The sequence below is a fragment of the Argopecten irradians genome, chromosome 1 (assembly GCF_041381155.1).
Source record: "Argopecten irradians isolate NY chromosome 1, Ai_NY, whole genome shotgun sequence".
NCBI lineage: Eukaryota > Metazoa > Mollusca > Bivalvia > Pectinida > Pectinidae > Argopecten > Argopecten irradians.
In genome coordinates, this window is record NC_091134.1 from 15,687,523 (window position 1) to 15,708,068 (window position 20,546).

A 20,546-nucleotide genomic window follows, 5' to 3' on the forward strand; every position below is an offset into this window, starting at 1 on the left:
GGTAGCATTCCTTACAGATGATAAAATATTATATCATCAAAAGTCAAGATGGATCAGCCTGCTTCCAAAACAGTTGGGAAAAGAGAGTTGTGGCAAAATGGAAAGGAGTTCATGTTTTCTTGTATAGGTGTCAGCGTTGGACTAGGAAATATATGGAGATTCCCGTACATTTGCTACAGAAATGGCGGTGGTATGTTTAGTTAGACATTCTAGTTTCGGTCCTTAGAAAGCATTTGTTGTATAATTAAATGTCCTATGACAACATTGTAATGGTATTTTGATCTTTCTGCATCACACATTTGTGTTGTGATTTCGTGGTTGTACTGTACAGCGGGTAAAATTATGGTGGTTTATATTCGCTATATTTCCGTGCTTTACTGAAATCCACGAATTCTTATCACCAGAGAAATATTCAAAAACCCACTGACGTGCCTAAGAACAATAGTTGAAAGAATTTTATGAGTCGATGACCCGCTTAATTTAACCTCCGCGAATAAACCTCGTAAAGAAAACCGCGAAATATGGACACCGCGAATTTAAAGCGTTATACAGCATTTATTGTGAAGATATTCGTCTATCGATAAAATAGAGCATTAAGCAGAGGTAAAAAATAATTTATGTTAAAGAATTTGAACATCTGGCAATCCATTTAGAAAGCGGCCATGGAGACATTAAGTATACAAAGAAAAATATTGTTTTAAATGAGTATGGCGAACTATTCCTCAATATTTAAGAGTATGGCAACTATTCCTCATATGATTTAAACGGGTATGGCGAACTATTCCTCCAAATGATTTTTAAACGAGTATGGCGAACTATTCCTCTATATGATTTAAACGGGTATGGCGAACTGTTCCTCCATATGATTTAATATTCCCATGTATGGCGAACTATTCCTCATTATGATTTAAACGGGTATGGCGAACTATTCCTCTATATGATTTTAAACGAGTATGGCGAACTATTCCTCCAAATGATTTAAACGAGTATGACGAACTATTCCTCATTATTGCTTTAAACGGTATGCGAATATTCTAATTTAAACAAGTATATCGAACTATTCCTCCATATGCATTTAAACGAGTGTGGCGAACTATTCCTCCAAATGATTTAAACGAGTATGACGAACTATTCCTCATTATGCTTTAATTGAGTATAGCGAACTATTCCTCCATATGATTTAAACAAGTATGGCGAACTATTCCTCCATATGATTTAAACGAGTATGGCGAACTATTCCTCCATATGATTTAAACGAGTATGGCGAACTATTCCTCTATATGATTTAAACGAGTATGGCGAACTATTCCTCCAAATGATTTTAAAGGGTATGGCGAACTATTCCTCTATATGATTTAAACGAGTGTGGCGAACTATTTCTCTATATGATTTAAACGAGTATGGCGAACTATTCCTCTATATGATTTAAACGAGTATGGCTAACTATTCCTCAATATTATTTAAATGAGTATGGTGAAACTATTCCTCTATATTATTTAAACGAGTATGGCGAACTATTCCTCCCTATGATTTAAATGAGTATGGCGAACTATTCCTCTATATGATTTAAACAAGTGTGGCGAACTATTCCTCCATATTTTTCTCGTGATGTGTCTCGGGCAGCATTCGCCTCAATTTTGCATTAATGTATTGTCTCTGTAAAAAATGGTATTTATTCCTAGCTGAAAGCTAAGGTCAACAAACGATGTCATTTTTCTTCCTTCTTTGCGGTTACTTCACGTGGGGTGATAACAGTGGTGCGGTATTAAAGTGTCATAACATGTACAATTGGCGATTAATCAAATACTGACTGTAAGCTGGCTCATATCGGTACAATCGTAACGAAAATGTAGTCTTTTAGCTTGTTAGCGAAGATTAATTAGCACATGATCGCCATTGAAATGATATATACAGAAAATGAAATTTGACACACTAGTCAAACCATTTTCCTGTCAATATCATATCGAACGTTTTGATTTTTGTTAAAGATGAAAACCATTTTAATATTTTTTTTACAAATGTTTTATTCTTCCAGCTAGAAAAAATAGCCAGATTAAAAATGTATACATTTGTATAATATAATTTCATAGCAACAAGCTACATGTAAGCGCACGGTTATGGGCCGGGAGTCATCTGTACTTTGATAGGAGTTGCCATGGTTGTGGCGCCATGGGATGAACTTCCTGAAAAATCATGTTGTGCATCATAAATAACTACACTTAACAGTTAAACTACAGAAAATATACCTATGAAACACAGTATCATTCTTCAGTAAACTGACAGATTTCTAATAATATAACGTATTAATGCACGATCGTGACCGTGAGAGCTACTCAAAGTACTCAGACCTGTATTCTATATTTGGATATTAGAACTGCCTTTAAAGTTATTTCTTGTAATTTTCACTATCACAAACTCTCATAAAACATACAATGTGCAAATATGGATGCTTAAATATGATGGTTCAGATTTATGAAAGCACCAATATACTATTGTAATATCAGAAAACCGAGTTGCATCACGTTACCGACATCGGCGATACCCATATAGATCGGAACCTCCCGAGCCTGATCACGTGGTCAATATCGGCAATACCCGTAGAGATCGAAATAGATCGAAGCAGTTCGCATACTTCGGAGCTATTTTAAATGTGTACACGTTAAAAATCAATATTTTAATTCATGAATAAATATGAATAAATACAATCATGAATTTTAGGTTCTAAAATCCATTATTAGAGCATTTCATGAAACAATATCTGACATGCGTGTTATATATACATTGCATTAGTGAATTGCATTTGAAATATAGAGGTTACACAACGAGTGGCTGTTGGATATGGAATTGATTCCAAACAAGTGAGTTATCTTTAAAAGTTACAAAAGACAAGAGCCCTTAGCGAGTGTCTTTTGTAACTTTTAAAAACTAACTTACGAGTGGAGAATAAATTCCATATCCAACGACCACGAGTCGTGTGACCTGTTTCTGCCACAATTATATCCGCTTTTAGCCGATAGAAATCCGACGAAGATTAAGTTACGTGCGTTTACCGAGATTTGCAAATAAGATATATTGATATTTTCATCAGCAAAACGGCAATCAATAATATTCAAAAGTCATATTTTTATAAAGAATGCATTAATATATATATTTTTCTAATTAGAAACAAAGTGACGACGTGACACTGAGAAATAAGTAGTTCGGTCAAAGTTCACCATGTCAGCCAATCTGAATGCGTACCGAGTTTATACCACGTGTGGTATAAGCAAATTGTTAATCAACGACTGATTCGTTTATTGGATACCCTGAGAGTTGAATAACATCGCCTATTGTTGTAGAAATAGTATCTCTCAACAAATAAATGTTTACATAATAAGAAAAAAAAAGTTTTACAACAGCTGGCGAAAATGATTTTATTGGGGCAGATTGGTAATAACACCAATATATTAATAAAATGGAAATTTGATGGAATAATACATGTGGTATGCCAGGATCAACGTACTTATCTAAATTTATAACCTAATTCAATCATAAAAAGACATATTCGGAATAAAATGTCTATAAAAATCCATTACAAGTAGATATCGACTTTCCATCGATGGTTTATGAACTCAGTTCTCGCACTACGGTCAAACTTATCAGAAAGGCCCAAGTAGTCGGCAAAGAAATATGGACTTTAAATCCAAGTAGGTTTTACACATAGGTCAAATTATGTTAATTTGGCCATTCATGACCATAAGAAGTGATCTTATTCAGCAAATGGTCTTCATAAAGACGTAGACGCTATTGCACGGTTATTTTCCGAATAACCAAAGATCGATTATAAGATCGACCCTCAATATACGGTTGAGTCACTTAATTAAATGCGGTAACTTTTTACCATTTTACATTCACTGTAAATTATATTACGAAGTATCATTCTATTAAATAGTCAATAAAATCTATACACATGGAATTCAGTTAATATTCACTCAATAGTGAACATCAATAAAGCTTAAACCTTTAAGTTGTTATTCTCCAATCGTTGATACTATTATTTAACCTTTGAAATGAAAACATGATGTAATAAATGGTTAATTTTTATGATGAAAATAAAGTTAAATAGCTTTATACATTTATCAATTCTTCCGCTGTAGACATCAAAGTGCAAAGGATTAACAAGTCCTGGAATAGGAATAACATGACTTTGTTCTTACTAAAAGATTTTGTTTTTATTTATCACCATACCTTATGTCTTATACATGATCCTGATTGTTTGCTTTGACAAGGTATTTTATCTGTTTATTTTTTTTATTCGTGTAACGGGACATGGATTACACCATACATTATACGCATCAAACCATACATGTAACAGGACATGGGATACACCATACATTATACGGGACATACTATACATACAGTATAAATGTCTTCCGTATGATTCTGGTATTTCATGCACACAGGAATTTTCCTAATACCGTTTTTCTTGTGTGTGATTCTGGTTTTTAATTTGTTTATTTTCTTCAGGAGCGTTCCTTATACCGTACTTCCTATTTATGATAATAATAGCGATACCTCAACAAATGCTCCAGTTTTCCTACCCTCAATTCTCAAGCCTTGGACCGGCTAAAGCCTGGGTATGCTGTCCAATATTCAAAGGTAATGTTTGTTACATTTATATTTCCAATATTTAAACTGACAATGCAAGTTAAAAAGCAACCTTCATTTGAGATTAAAAACATATTGCAGTAAAAGCTTTCGAAAATACTTTCTAAGACACATATAGTTACAATTATGACAGTGTCATATCCAAAGAAGTGGGTGGCTATGTTAGGTTTGGTTTATTTGGATACCAATACTCTGACGGATCTTTATATAAAACATGTGAATCGCAACACATAATTGCTTTGTTGTGCTGATGATAGTGGTTGTTATCAATTTTCATATATAGCTAATACTAGAAATCAATCAAGCATGAATTGCAATGTAAAAAAAATAATTAAATGTTACATCGTGAAAAAGGTATGTCAATTCTGGCAGTTTCTTACATTTGTTGATATGTTTCTGCTACATACAAATGATTTGGCCTATTTTGTGCCAAAGAATTTTAAAATAAAATTGTATTTGAGACAAAAAAAAAAAAAAAAAAAAAAAAAAACGAAAAAAAATGAAAGTAATCATGTTCATTGATGCAATATCAAAGCTACTTTCTCTTTGGTAGGAATCGGATACGCCATGATTCTGACTAATGTGGTTGTGTCCGTTTATTACAACGTGATTATCGCCTGGGTCCTCTACTACTTCGGCAGCTGTTTCACTTCGACACTTCCGTGGAGTAGCTGTGATAACGAGTGGAACACAGACCAATGCTACAGCCGAGTTTTCGTCACTAATACCACTATGACGTCACAGTATCTGTCGTCACAGAACATAACGTCACAAAATATGAAGTCATACAACACGACGACACACAACATGACGTCACGTAATATGTCCGATGCACTATCAAGTAGTGCTAAAACAGCTACAGAAGAATTCTGGGAGTAAGTTTATGAGACATTTCAATACGTGGGTTTCAAGATACCAAAACGACATGGGTAAAATACGGCTTACTGTTGATTGGTGTCCCCTTCCTGTGATTGTGACGTCATGTCATTCGTATTTTAACCACTTGGCTTTGGCATCTCGAACTCGACGTATTGTTATAACACATTGACAACTGTTTAAAACATCATCCATCATACGGTACTTCCTGTGATATCCAAAGCTAATATCCGTCGTACCAAACACAAAGAAACCAAGCTTCCATTAAGACCTTTTTGGCTTGATATTATGGCGCTTTTTGCAATTGCCTCTCAAGAAAAAAGTAAACAAGATTAAACAAATTTACAAGTATGACAAATGTAAAATGGTTTACAGTACCTGGCATTTCATACCTTTGAGTATTTTTTGTAAACGTAAAACCTAACAGAATTCGCAAGTGTAGTACATAAGTTATTGGTGGTAAAAGAGTAACAAACGATGGTATAATAATTGCTCGTTATGGTAATCGTATGGTAATGGTAAACAAGAGACATTGCTTACGTACACTGCAATATTAAATGAGATAGTAAATCTTTCAAGAAATAACGTTCTCACCAAAAACTAATTAAACACTTAAAGATACTTTGAAACGCTCCTGCAAAAAGATCTATCTACGTCAAGGGTTTCAAATTCAGCGTTTTACTAAAGTGAAGATTCAGTCGTGTTAGAATCTCCTACTTCAAAAACTTCAGTATACGTTTAAATTCGAGCATTCATGATGTAACAGCCTGCAAAAACCCATGTTACATTACTTATTATTAGTTAAGATATATCATATTGATGTATATTTATTGTAAGTTTTTTCAGACTGGTTGAAGTAATTTATACAAATATAACCTACTTGTGAGCGTAATTTTACATTCATGCTCAAACCAGTTTTTTCAGACTGGTTGAAGTAATTTATACAAATATAACCTACTTGTGAGCGTAATTTTACATTCATGCTCAAACCAGTTTTGTAAAGTTGCTGGTTGCGGCAACTAAAAACGATATATTTACTTGTATTAATTACTCTATGATGTTTTACACAAACTATGCGATTTTCTTGAAAAAATGATATAAAGCTAATAAATATTTCACATATTTACTCATATTTACAGTATTGTATTTATATATTGATAAAATTCTTGGACAGAAGACCACTCTAAGTCCAAGCGGGTGTAATGAATGCTTTCCTAGAGCTAAAGAGGAGATCTCTCAAACCAAGATATATATTACTGCTGGTATTCACAATGGTTACATGATATAAGTGAAAATTAAGGTAAACTGTCGAGTTTACCAAGTATTCGAGTGAGCTTGAATATACATCGAAGCGCTTCATCGATACCAACAATTTACTTCGAGTTAGATAGAACTTTTCAGTTATACGAGTTAGTATTACCAAAGTCAAGCTATTTTTTCAGATACAAGGTGCTACAATTGTCCGAAAACATAGAGAATCTCGGTGGGATCCGCTGGGAACTATTGTTGTGTAATGCTGCGGTCAGTACGGTGGTTTTCCTCTGTGTCTTCCGGGGCATCAAGATGTCTGGAAAGGTACAGCAGTCTTAGTAGTAAAAGTCAGATTCGTCGTTAGAAATCACCGACAAACTGAATAATGGATTGATAGTTGACGTTACAGTTGAAATTGTCTCCACCACCCAAAGTACATAATTTCCTTTGATGATTACTAGCTAGACTTAGCAAAATTGTTTTTTTTTTTATTTCTTTTTTTTAAATTCATCGATTATATGGCTTTTGCACATTCTATTGGTTTATTTTATCAGAGATTTTTTCCTTCTGTGTTCCAATAGATTATGTACGTAGCAGCCTCCATTCCCTATGTTCTACTGACCATTCTCCTAGTAAAAGGGCTGACCCTGGAAGGGGCAGGAAAAGGACTGCGGTACTATTTCATACCCAGATGGGAAGAGTTAAGCAAGTTATCGGTAAGTTAAAGGAAAAAAATATTTTCATTTGCCTCTGTATTTACTTCGTTCTTTTTGAAACATCTATCTTAAGTGTTAGTGAGTTGTAAATGTACACACCATAGCAATACTCAATGATTGACACTCAGAATATCGTCCATGGACTTACAAATCAAAATACTTCGTCAAGTGAAGGTTCGTTTTCAAATTTAATATCTTTTTTTTTTTTATTTATTTCTCTTGATTTTATCAGTGGGGAAATAACATGGAATTTATTCTTTATTTATTTCTATCTGAGGAAATTGAAGTCATGAGAAATGAGATTTTTTCCACAACTGGTTTTCGTTTTCATTACGGAAAATAAGTAATGTATTTGTTATATAAAACAAAACAATAGTTCGAGTTAGACGCGAAAAGGAAGTATAATTGATCTCGAACTTACTATATATCTATATGAAATACTTGTGTATTGTACGATTTGCAATGTTGAGCGCAACATAACAAATGTCAAAATTTAGATGATATTTGCGAAGAACACTGAAATTAATGAACTTCGATAGATCAGCGATTTATAAAGATGGTGTGAAATGGGTTATCTTTTTCTACCTCATCGTTTGTTGTTGCCGTCGATGAAGCACAGCCTGCCTACTCTTCTAGTCTTCCTTGATTTGTTTAAAATATAGTGTTGATAATTATGGTACTCAACCATACACTTTGAGGTTTTCAGTTTTCCCTTAATGCATTTTATTACACCTTTATTGTGTTAAGATAATGGTGTTCCTTTTATTTCCGAAGGTGTATTTTCCAGGTGTGGTCCGATGCAGCCATCCAGGTGATATACTCGGCCGGGTTTGCTGCTGCAGATCTCGTAACATTATCAAGTTACAACCACTTCCACCACAATTTGTACAGGTTTGGGACTCTATTGCTTAACGTTTATTATCAACTGAGATCTCTATAGAATGATCATTATATTTAACATGCATGTTTATGCTAAGAACACGAGCTTGTGTTTCATGAGGCTGTGGTATATATGTCCTTGTTCTTCTCAGTACATAGGCACAGCTACTAAATTTGTTCTTAAATAAGCTTTTAATGTGAGAAGAAATTTACGTCCATGTGCCAAGCTTTTATTAATCTCATAATAAGATTTCTGTAAGAGTTAGTTGGGTTTTTTCCTGTGTAAACATGAAAGCACAGAACTGATTCTTGCCTCTGCACAATGAAAAATACTTTTTTTGTAGACTGGATAAGTACATAGTAAGATTTTGTATCTTTGGGGTAGCAGGTAACTGTTTCCTGCCTATAATTTTACCTAAGTGCCTTTTGCTTATGAAGACAACGAATAGTGCACCCCGCTCAGTGTTGCTTACATGCATTATATCATTTTTTTTTATTTCAGGGACTCCATCATAATACCATTGGTTGATGCCTTTACCAGTCTTTTCGCCGGATGTGTCATCTTTGTAACCCTTGGTTACATGTCGGTTTCATTCAACGTGGAAATTAAAGATGTTGTCGCTGACGGTGAGAATTTTCTTAATAGAAGTGTTGTTATTTTATTTATTTTAAATGACGAAGATATCTAAGCTTTTCATCCACTCAAGAATAAATTATATTTTATGTTTTCTTGACCGTTTCTGTTCAAGTTCCTACATTTCTTTTGAAATGGCTGTAAACGTACCTATCTAAGCGCAGTCAAATCTTAGCGCAATTATAAGAAATGAATTATTTGCGCATATATATAAATAATGAATTATAAGCGCAAATAAAAATAATGAATTATAAGGACAATTATAAATAATGAATCATTAGCGCAGATATAAATAATGAATTATTAGCGCAAATGAAAATAATGAATTATTAGCGCAAATAAGAATAATGAATTATTAACGCGGAAATGAATAATGAATTATTAGCGCAAATTTAAATAATGAATTATAAGCGCAAATATAAATAATGAATTATTAGCGCAAATGTAAATAATGAATTATTAACGCGATATTATTAACGCAGATATAAATAATGAATTAGTAGCGCAAATATAAATAATAAATTATTAAGGCGGATATAAATAAGGAATTAGTAGCGCAGATATAAATAATGAATTAGTAGCGCAGATATAAATAATTAAATTTTAGTGCAAATAAAATAATGAATTATTAGCGCAAATATAAATAATGAATTATTAACGCGGATTAATAATGAATTAGTAGCGCAAATAAAAATACTGAATCATTAACGCGGATATAAAAATTATTTATTTGCGCAAATATAAATAATGAATCATTACCGCAAATATAAATAATGAATCATTAGCGCAAATACAAATTAGCGGAATTTGGTGGTTCAATACACACTGGTAATACATTTTTTTTAAATTTAGCGTTGTACATGATTTAGCACTTAAAGACAGCGCGAAAAGCGTTAAAATAAAACTACCATTAAAATAAGTACGTACAGCATTAATACAGATGTATTCATATTTTCGTTCATGCTAAGGTTGATGATGTTTTATGTCCTAAGGCCCTGGGATAGCATTCATGATATTCCCGGAGGCTATCTCCACGCTTCCTCTTCCACAACTTTGGTCGGCCTTGTTTTTCTTCACGCTGTTCACTGTGGGCTTAGACAGTCGGGTAATGATCAATATGAGACAAAACACATGAAATCCTTTGTCTAATCTAAAAAGTCGTTAATTCAATTTTAATTGAAGCTCGCGTTATGGTGAGATGTTAGGATGATTAAAGCCGCAAAATAATCGGTTTAGTAAAACGTTTGTTACATGAACAACACATTTTCGTACCTGAAGCGGGCATGAAATTGTCGTGTACGGTTCTAAGGATCACGTGACTTACCTACAATAATGATATGTTACTTCCGTTTCTTACAGATAGTCCATCTCCAGGTTGTTAACGGTGCCCTAGCGGATGTGTACCCGGAAGTATTTCGCTCAAAATTGAAATTGACTTCCGCTGTCATTTGTACACTAACAACCATTATCGGGATACCTTATGTCTATCAGGTATGGAAACTTACAATTTAAAAATTTTATATGGAGTATTTTTAAAGATGCGGTTTTTTCTGTAATAAATACCAAAATCAATAATATAAATACTCTAAATAAAAATATACAGGCTTTTGCCGCTTCATCCCTTCAATGGCGATTCTTTTACACGCATATCATTTTTTTCCAAAGTCGAACCATGAATAAATTTGTGTCTAATCCCCTTTTAACAGGGCGGTATGTACGTTGTTCAGTTAGTTGATTGGTACATTGCCAGTGTCGGTGGTCTGTTAATTATTCTACTGGAATGCAGTGTTCTGGCCTGGTTATACGGTAAACATTATCATTGTCGTCGTCATCATCATCATCACCAACACCACCACCAGCATCATCAGCAGATTCATCAGTATCATCACTATCATCAACGTCGTCGTCGTAATCATCATCATATCACCATCATTATCAACAGCAGCGGCATCATTAACATCACCATCATCATCCTCATCGTCATCATCATCATCATCATCGTCGTCATCATCATCATCAGCAGCAGCAGCAGTATCATTAATATAATCATTATCATCATTACCATCATCAAATTATCTGCATGTACATCATCAATTATTATCGACACCAATTTATTTGGGAACTTTCAAACACAAGATTTTCTAATAAATCAATTCAAAGAATTTGCAAATGTCTAAAGCAGAAGTATATAACATCATTAAAAATTTTCATTTTATCGTCTTATTTTGTAACTTTAAAAAAGTAACTTTATGCGTGAAGTAAATACCATATCCGTCATCGAATATGTTCCACCTGTGCATTATATGACGTTTTAATTGGTTGAATATTGGTGTTTTTAATAATAAGCACCATGCTTCAGTTACTTGATATACCAAATGCAAACGTTGCAGGAGCTGAAAGACTAAGTAAAGATATATCCGTTATGGTGGGCTTCCCAATACCGCAAATCTGGCAACTCTTCTGGAAATATATATCGCCTTTAACAACACTGGTAAGTATGTTTAGACAACCAGGAACCTTTGACACTAGACAATGTTTGTTTTTTTTCATTTACAGTAGCTTCGATGGATCCGTGTTGTTTAAAACCGCTTGTTTACCAGCTGTGCTTCATAATGTGATAGGGTGATATAATGATATTTCGAAAAATAGGCAAAATATAATAGTAATAAAGCCTCTCTATGACACATTTATCTTGATCGTCATTTTGGGATCTTTTAGTGCATTATGCTGTAAGCAAACTCACTTTCGTGTAGATACAAATTCGTAAAAGAAAATGCCTTAAAACCGTTCTAATCTTGAGTACAGCTGTATTTATGCAAAAAAAATCACAAAATTAAAGTCGTCCGAAAAAAAAGTTTAAAAAACATTGGACAACTGATTGTAAGTAATTATTTATTTGTTTATAGTTTATTTGGATTGTAAGTTTGGTGAAATATCGCCCTGTGACGTATGGAGATATGGCCTACCCTCTATGGTCTATAGGAGTCGGATGGCTTATCGCTATAGCCCCTCTAATGCCCCTGATGTTCAACATTGTCTATACACTAAAACAACAGAAAGGAACCCTCAAACAGGTCAGTCAATCAGTTTCTTTATTTTAACATATCACTAGTCAACTTTGCTAGCCAAGGGTATTAGGCCAATTCTCTTTCTACTACCCTTGGTATATCTCACTTCAGAACAAGTGCTTTTGCTTTCAAATTCTCATTCGATGCGGCTAGGTTCAGGCGACCTATGAAAACGCAGCTTTGATATGTCAACAAAACTGAACGGAAGCGATAGTATAGTGACCTACATTTGTATAATGAGGCATCAGGCATACCATGCCTGTCAACATCAACTCCTAGCGAAGTTAAATTACTATCTATTTAATCAATTAAATTTTTATACCAGCTAAATGAACGTCTTGGAGACGTTGCTCTCCAAACAGATTGGATAGTACGTGCGTGGTTTATGTTTCACAAATTAATCAATTAAAAGATATACTGCGATCTCGTTACAAAATTGGACATTGCAGAACTTCTGCATGAAACGCAAAAACTGCTGTCCGAACTTACTAATAAACAATTTAAATGACTCACACACATGTTCATCTTTGGTATTTTGAATCTGTCGCAAACAACACACGTGTTCCATAGGGCGCTGCCATTTTTTCAACCATACAACAATGATACGAGCTTTTTAATTGGTTGCTTATTACGTAAATGGAAGGGGCGCAACTGCGGTGATCCAGCAGGTGGCGCAGTGCGGGAACACCCGTTCTGAAGTGAGATATGCCAGGGGTAGTAGAAAGAGAATCGGACTAATACCCTTGGCTAGCGAAGTTGATCCCTTGTATGACTAAATATGGCGTGTATTTTTGAGGTTGATAAGAAAGAGAGAAGCTCTGGAATCTTGACCTTTCCGGAACGTATGCTTATGTTCTGGTCCCGATTTCCTAAAACAAACTTAAGTCAAAAACTGACTTAAGCCATAAATTGTTTCTTTAGGAGAAAAACTTAAGTTTTGACTTTAGTCTGAACTTTTGTTTCGAGAAATCGAGGCCTGATCTGTTATTCCACAAGTTGACAAATCTTTTCAATCCATTGAATGTTTTTAATTGATTTGAGGTAAAAATGTCTTTGTTAATGTATAAGTGTTCGTTATTTTAGAAAGAGCTTATAATGGTCAAATGATTTGAACAGTTAACATATAATTATTTACTTTATTGGAACTTTCCATGGTTATAGTTGTCTACTTATGTAAACGATGAACCAAATTACAGTATTTCATTTCGATTACTTTGATACATCAAATTATTTTCTATGTGTCTCAAAGATTTGGTGGAAAGTGCGCTGTACAATATCCCCACACATACGCTTTGTATACCCGTTCACCGAATATTGGTACCAGAATTGTTACATTTCCAGCATTTACATTCCATATTATGGTATAACATATTCATCGTTTCAAATGTGCATCTGTAGAAATATTCTACTATCATAATATGAATATAAAACTCATAATCAATATCCATTCTAATTTCCGGTTTTTATATATTGTTGTATTGTAGAGATTCCGGGAATCTATCAAACCATTACCGGAGTGGACTAACAATTTGGAAGAGGATTTGAAATCACAGGAAAATGGGGTTATGCTTTTGTAATTCAGTTCCAACATAAGAATATTGTTGTATTGTGTATGACATGTAAATAGCATAGCAAATATGAAAAATTTAAAAGAGAAGTAATTTATTGACTTACAAAGACAATTTTAATGTAGTTATTAAATCATTTGATATAAAACATTAATCAAGTGTTAGACAGTAGATACAATAAATCGTACGTACCGATACCACCAGTTGAAATTCTTGTCAAACATGTCGATAATAACAATTACTGATAATATAAGATATGCTCACAATTTCTATTTATTATCACTGGCTAATATATGGTTACGTGAGGTTCGATATATAGTACACTCACCGGTTAGGGTTTTTCCATGATGGCGGTACCAATATGAAAGATACGCTTCGAATATAAAAGCTATGTATTTTCGGTGTTAAAGCTGACAATGCAAGTTAAAAAATGTACATTTGAGATTATAAACTACCAAATGCACACACGTGTACATGTGCGTGTAATATCTAATATGTTGAAGTGTTTTATTTGCTCGTATTTGACATATTTTGGGATCTAGCTGACATTATTACTTCAATGAAACCTTGTCAGGTGAGTGCAGTATTTATATTTAGTTTGACAACGTTATCTCCTATTAGAATTTCCGTGTCTGTTTACGTTATAGTCAAAATGGATCTCGCACGTGGAAAGAAAGTATGAATTCATGCATTACTTTTAATTTAACTGTATATATCTTTATATGGTTCTTAGAAACTTTATTTGAGAAAACATTGAAAGTACTAACCATTTTATTATCATTACGTCTTGGGTATATAGTGCAGTAGATCTAGAGCCGGTCAAGTGTTAGTTGTTACACATTGAACAGCAAGCGTTCGACTGATAGCACGTATGTGTGGTTCACGCGCTTTATATAGGGGCCGGTACCCGGTGTTGTATCCAAGCAGAGTTAAAACAAAATGCCGACTGCCCGTCCTTTGAAACGCAAGGGGTTGTCTCAGAACCGAATTTTTAAAAAAATATTGAAAAAAACCTTTATTGTTTTTTTTTTATACTCAAATGTATATTTTTTAACAATGAAATGGATATAAAATAATACCTAGATAGTTTCAGCACACATTGAAATAAACGATCCATGTAATTTTATCGGATATAAATACACTCTGCCCGTTTTCAACAAAGAAAACATTCCGGTGACCAATAAAGAATCTCGGGTCCGCCATATTGGATACAAGTTGTACCGATTCGGTTCGGCTGGTACAGCGCGTTCCATTACAGATACAGCGGGTTCGTACCAGTTGTATCTGCAAATGGAACGCACGGTCAGTGTCTAAACTCAATTACGCTCCGTATGTCAGACCGCAGGTTGATTGACGTAGGTAACCAACGATGTATCTTCTGAGACTTCAAATCTAAAAGTTTAGTTCTTCAGGGCGACGTCCTGTGGCCATCCTTCTTCTTGTAATTAATATACACATATAACAATTGTTTTCACATTTGTAAAAGGAACTAAATATACCTTATAAAAAATAAGGACCTCTGATTCGGTCCATATGGTGTTTATAACTTGTAAAATCTTGAATTTTGACCCGTGACCGAAGGCGTTTGCCTCGGACTTCGTCCTCAGTCATTATTTAATTCTACCAAGGAACTATAACAGATGACAAGCATAGATACACTGTATATACATAAACACATCATCATGATATAACATTTTTGAACACAAACAATATTTAAAATTTTCTAAGTATCCATGGTCATGTCATCATTTTGTGAGCAGCTGTTTTCTCTAAAAAGTATGACGTTACTCTCGAAAACACACATGACGTCACAAATTCAAAATCAATACCTACATGTACCCGCAAGGCAAATAACTCATTAATATGCAAATACAGAATCGTATGTCGATAGATATATCTAATATGTTACAATGTCAATTGCAGCATTCTTGGTACAACTGTATGTAAATATTCTAATGATAAAGTGTAATCTTTGATGACTAGAACGTTTGGTAGGCGTCACTTTCAGACAATGTCCATGGTTTGAGGTAAACACAAATGACGTCTAGAATTAGTCTGCTCAAGTTGGAGACCTAATACTGTACCTTTTGCTTTTGTTGCCGATGCTTACGAACACTAATAAAAAATCAGTCTTACGGAATCATCATGAATCAACGATTTCTTTTGTTTCATGTACTGACGCATTTGTTTGGGATTTCTCCTCGTCCTCAAATCGTACATTACTTTTCAGTCGCTGATAACTGTAATCCTTCAAGTTATTTCTATCTTCTAACATTCTATAAAATCCGGAATGGGACATCCTACGATTAATAACCAGGTCACTTTCATCTTTGAATTTCTCGAGTAAAACTTTTTTGAAGATTTTGGTAACTCTAGCTGGATCTGTCTGACGAATCCTCCTGTCTATCTCTGGCCTGAACGGTTTCATTCCGTACCCAGTGTTGTATATTCTAGTTTCTAAGTTGTAGCGACGCGTGCTACGAGGCGTTTGCGCACACTCGCGCGTGAACTTTGGGTCCATTGTCCTGAATTGTGAGACTCTGTAGTCGTGGTTGAGTACATACTGGTACGCGTTCAGGTCTTGAAGGGATCTCTGTGTCCTCTGAAGGAACTGCGCCGATAGGTACTCACTGTGACGTTTGTTCTTGTCATAAAGTCTGTTCAGACGTTTCAGTCTTTCATTTTCAAGAATATTCAGTTTCACCGCCCTATCTCGGGTGGATGTTGATATATTGAGAAGTGCATTATGCAGCGTTCCTTTGCCTATCGGAGAGTTGTTCTTGTCTCGAATTAGGCGAAGGTTTGTCACCTGCGGCATCCCGCTGCTGTTTTTTTATACCTGTGTCACCTCAGTGTTTAGTGTTGAGTCATTCTTGCGCCTGAAAATATATAGAATGCATTATTTACACATTAAAATATTTATCTTTATATTTAGGAGAGTATTTTTCAGTCTTCATTCACTTCGTCACCACCTAACGTGAATTTGTGGATTTATATACATTTTCTATCATACAAAATGCCATGAAATGACCGGAAGTGACAAAAAATTACTTAAAAAAAGGTCTCTGACAGTCAAAGGGATTAAAGTTGAATTATGTTTCGTGAAAAAATGGCACATTTTTTTATCATTTGAACATGGCAACATTCAATGTGCTATAGACATATTCTCATCCACCTTAACAAACGTTTGCATCTCATATGTATTAGCAAATAAAAATAATACTGTTTATACAGCTGATGCTTAATAATGTGTTTATCAATAATGCTATCGGTCTTAGTATTTCTGAGACACTCACCTGGATGTCACTGGAACATAAAGACACTTTGTTCTAAAGACTCCTTTGACGCTTTGGAATATACTAATCCAAGTCTTCGGGAAATTTACATATATGAATTCCACAACTCCTTCACAATTTAAGCCACCGACTTATTTAGTTATCTTATATATCCCTGGAACCAACCAATATTTTCTTTCTACAACTTTCTGCAGCTTTTGCTAAGGCCAATGATTGTGCGCGTCACACTGTAATAGGTGTAAAAGTGAAGTTCAAAGACTTAGTTGGTTTTTTTATGTATATCGCCAACCATTATTTTCCGGGTTTTCCAAATCTCAGTTCCAATGCGCCTTTTGCATTCAACACTCGGATATTGCATAACCACCCTTGTCAAACTTCCAAAATTCCAATGCTCAATATTAGGTTCAGACATCTAGACCACTACCATTGAGCCAATGTACTCCAATAGTGTCGACTCTGAACAAATGTTATAAACTTAAATTTACTACACATGTAGGCGATTTTTTTTACAACTTTCGACGACATCGGAAATGCACTCAATTACGTTAGTCATAAAATATCTTAAGATTCGAACATTATCTTGAACAATAACAAAATCGCTACTATAAATCAAAACGATTTTCATAAAAAAGCAATTTCTGGTTTATTGATTTATAACACGACTCATTTCATAAAATTTGACAACGAAGTTGACAATGCTTAATGTTTATAGTAGATAAATCTAACGTAAGTTTTGCTTCCGATACGGCTGCTTTCAAATGATATCCTTAATCATTGGGTAGGGTACACTATTGATTGTTGTATACGGCTAAAGTACATATATTGTGTTCGATTTCTATTGATAAATTAACGTACCAGTGGTTAATAGATAATTTGTATAATAAGCTCGCTGTTACACAAATATACCCAAGTTCGCTGAATATCAATAGCACAAAGGATGTGAAACAAAAGTTATCGGTATAAAGATTAAATACTCAATGTTGAATTTCCCTTTTCGATTGGAAACCTTAACGCGTGCCAAGGTAAGGGTAGACTTAATTTAGATCCTTTATTTGCTTAAATATTTTAAAAAGTCTGGCGGTATTGAATTCGGACTCTAAGAACGGGAAGTAACCGCAGTAAATATTGGTTTAAGTTTGGGTGGCATTCCATAATTAGTTTTATAATAACCTCGAGTGTCAAAAATATTTGTCATTAGTAGCAATTAAATATAGTGTTCATGTGATTGAAATTATTCATGAATATCTCCATCCATGATAATTCATCAATAAAAGGGTTCTCCAATTGTAAGGTGTTAGAGTCTGTAGCCATACCAAAGAAACCTTTTGTTACAACAAATGAATTTTCTATATCCTGTCACTGATATGGAAATTATAAGGACCATACAACAAATGTTTATCGAGTCAAAACGTGTTGTATTCTCAGTGTCGGCAGTAATTATGATGAACAAAAGATATACATCAGCTCGGGCTGAGAATAAGTTCAAATTCACACACATATTGACGCTGAAGATGCTTTTTCTTCGTCCTTGTCTATGCTATTATTTTTAATTAATTGTCGTTGTTTCATATACAAATACTAAAACAATGAATTTGAATTTAATTGAGTAAGCTTTAAATTGTAGCCAAAGGACCTCTTTCACGAACAATGGAAATTTGCCCACGAACCAATTTTGTTAAAACTAAATGTTACATGTAGCAACGTTAAAGGGACAATTCGGTCTACGAACACATTAAAACTTGCACATATTTCGGACACAAACAAGTTCTAATGGAAATTAGATTAGTTGATTTAACTGTGATATGTCAGAAAAGCCCATTGTAGTCAAATGTATGTGAAATATTCAATCGCCATATTACACATAGCCTTGTATGCCGAACCCTTACCCTTGCCTGTGTAGTAAAGATTTTTTTGTCTAGAACTACTCAAAACGCTGTTACAGTTTTGTTAACATTATTAAATGCATGTTCTTGTCTAAAAATATTTTCATCAACTCCTCAGTGTTTATGTATTGCATTTGTTTAACGTTTATTTGTTTGACTCGGGTAAGAGTACTGCGTACATGTTGTACCTGCTTAATCGTATTGATCAACGATTTAAAATTTCAATAGTATTAATCAAAATAATTAATAATGTAGTGAAATTTGTCACTATTTCATGTATTATGTTTCATAAGGAATGTGGAACAATACATTTATGTCATATTTTGCTTCGTGGTTATGTAACGTAATAGCCTCACTGAATTGTCCCTTTAAAGCAAACCCTTGAAATACGCTTAAAAAATTCAAAAGGTCCCAGGGGCCTGTGCTGTGGCCAAATTAATGTTGTCCAGTATAGGTGTATGACAGGGTTCCCTTTTTGATCCAAAAAGTTATCAAAATAATGTTTTATGTCATAAAACTGTATTATTTTCTGAAGAGTATAAATAATTGCATATTATGATCACAAACATGTAGGCAAAATGGGACAAATAAAATTTTGGCTACATTTTAAAGACAGAAAATACCGAACGTTTGGGTGTTATTTTCGGCCATGTCAATTATTAACAATGGTGATTCACCCACTTCCAGTTTGAGTGCACCAAAAATATTTTCTAAAAAGTTGGCTCATTACCTGAAGTAAATATTGTGAAATTTTCAGAAAAATTGTGGACCGGTAAATTTGTCGTTTAAAGGTCTTAAGGCGGCAAGGTCTATTTTTAGCAGTATTACACCGTGGTTGCACCACGGCCCTTTTCAATCATAAAAATTGAGAAAAACAAAGAAACTAATTTCTTAATCTTATTTAATACTCATTAGTTACATTAAATTTAAATTAATATATGATTTTATAACCTATATATTGTAGAATAATCAAAATATTGAATCACAATAACAAAGTATTTCGGAATATTTAGGGCATTATCATTCACTTTTCAAGCTAGATGATGATTGCAACTGCATTCTCAGAAATATTATTTTTATTTACAGCTGAAAGGCATATAAAGTAAAATAATAACAAAATCTAGAAAAAAATGGGTGGGAGTAGATTATTATGTAACAGAATTAAGTTTTTACCAATTTTCACACATCCCGTATATTAGTGCATATATGTATAATGTTGTTGTTTTTCAAAATATTGTGCTTTCAAAGTGTTGGCAATGGCATCAAATCACACCATTACAAGTTTTTGTTTAAAAAAAACAAAGACAAATTGATATATGATTTTTTTTTCGTTCAAAAATGTATTAATTTTACTATATAAGTATTTCTTAGCAGTTTAATATTTAGATTGTTCAGAACATTTTGTGATCAATCAACTGAAGTTTGATTTCGAGTTTTTTTTAAATTTTCTTTAGAATTTTCATGAATTCCATAAAAGTTAACTAAGAAATTTTTTTTCAGTTAAAAAAATAACAGCATCTTTTATGGTTAATGAAACAGTCAAAAGTTTTTGAGGTCCACAGTTTTATTTTTCATAATTAGCTTTGTGTATCGTAAACACATCATACTATCAATCAAAATGGCATAAGGTTTATCATTTCAGGTAAAAAAATGATTTTTATAAGAAATTTGGTTATCACAACATGAATTATACATGTCAGGGGGATCCAAATAAATAAATTTATACGT

General features: G+C 33.7%; 2 protein-coding genes across 2 annotated transcripts; one reads left to right on the plus strand and one right to left on the minus strand.

Annotated features, from left to right (window-relative positions):
• On the plus strand, positions 1 to 15,779 carry LOC138318891 (sodium- and chloride-dependent GABA transporter 1-like). The gene is made up of 13 exons (XM_069261697.1): positions 1 to 190; positions 4,507 to 4,638; positions 5,201 to 5,522; positions 6,966 to 7,098; positions 7,356 to 7,490; positions 8,278 to 8,381; positions 8,872 to 8,996; positions 9,996 to 10,108; positions 10,363 to 10,494; positions 10,710 to 10,809; positions 11,394 to 11,494; positions 11,910 to 12,077; positions 13,556 to 15,779. Exons 1-13 carry the CDS (start codon positions 49 to 51, stop codon positions 13,646 to 13,648), a joined length of 1,800 nt encoding a protein of 599 aa, XP_069117798.1. The 5' UTR covers positions 1 to 48; the 3' UTR covers positions 13,649 to 15,779.
• Positions 15,765 to 18,583, minus strand: LOC138318898 (uncharacterized). Its single transcript, XM_069261710.1, has 2 exons — positions 16,936 to 18,583; positions 15,765 to 16,518 (listed from the first exon to the last, which is right to left on the minus strand). Exon 2 carries the CDS (start codon positions 16,455 to 16,457, stop codon positions 15,783 to 15,785), a length of 675 nt encoding a protein of 224 aa, XP_069117811.1. The 5' UTR covers positions 16,458 to 16,518; positions 16,936 to 18,583; the 3' UTR covers positions 15,765 to 15,782.
• Positions 18,584 to 20,546: the final 1,963 nt, after the last annotated feature.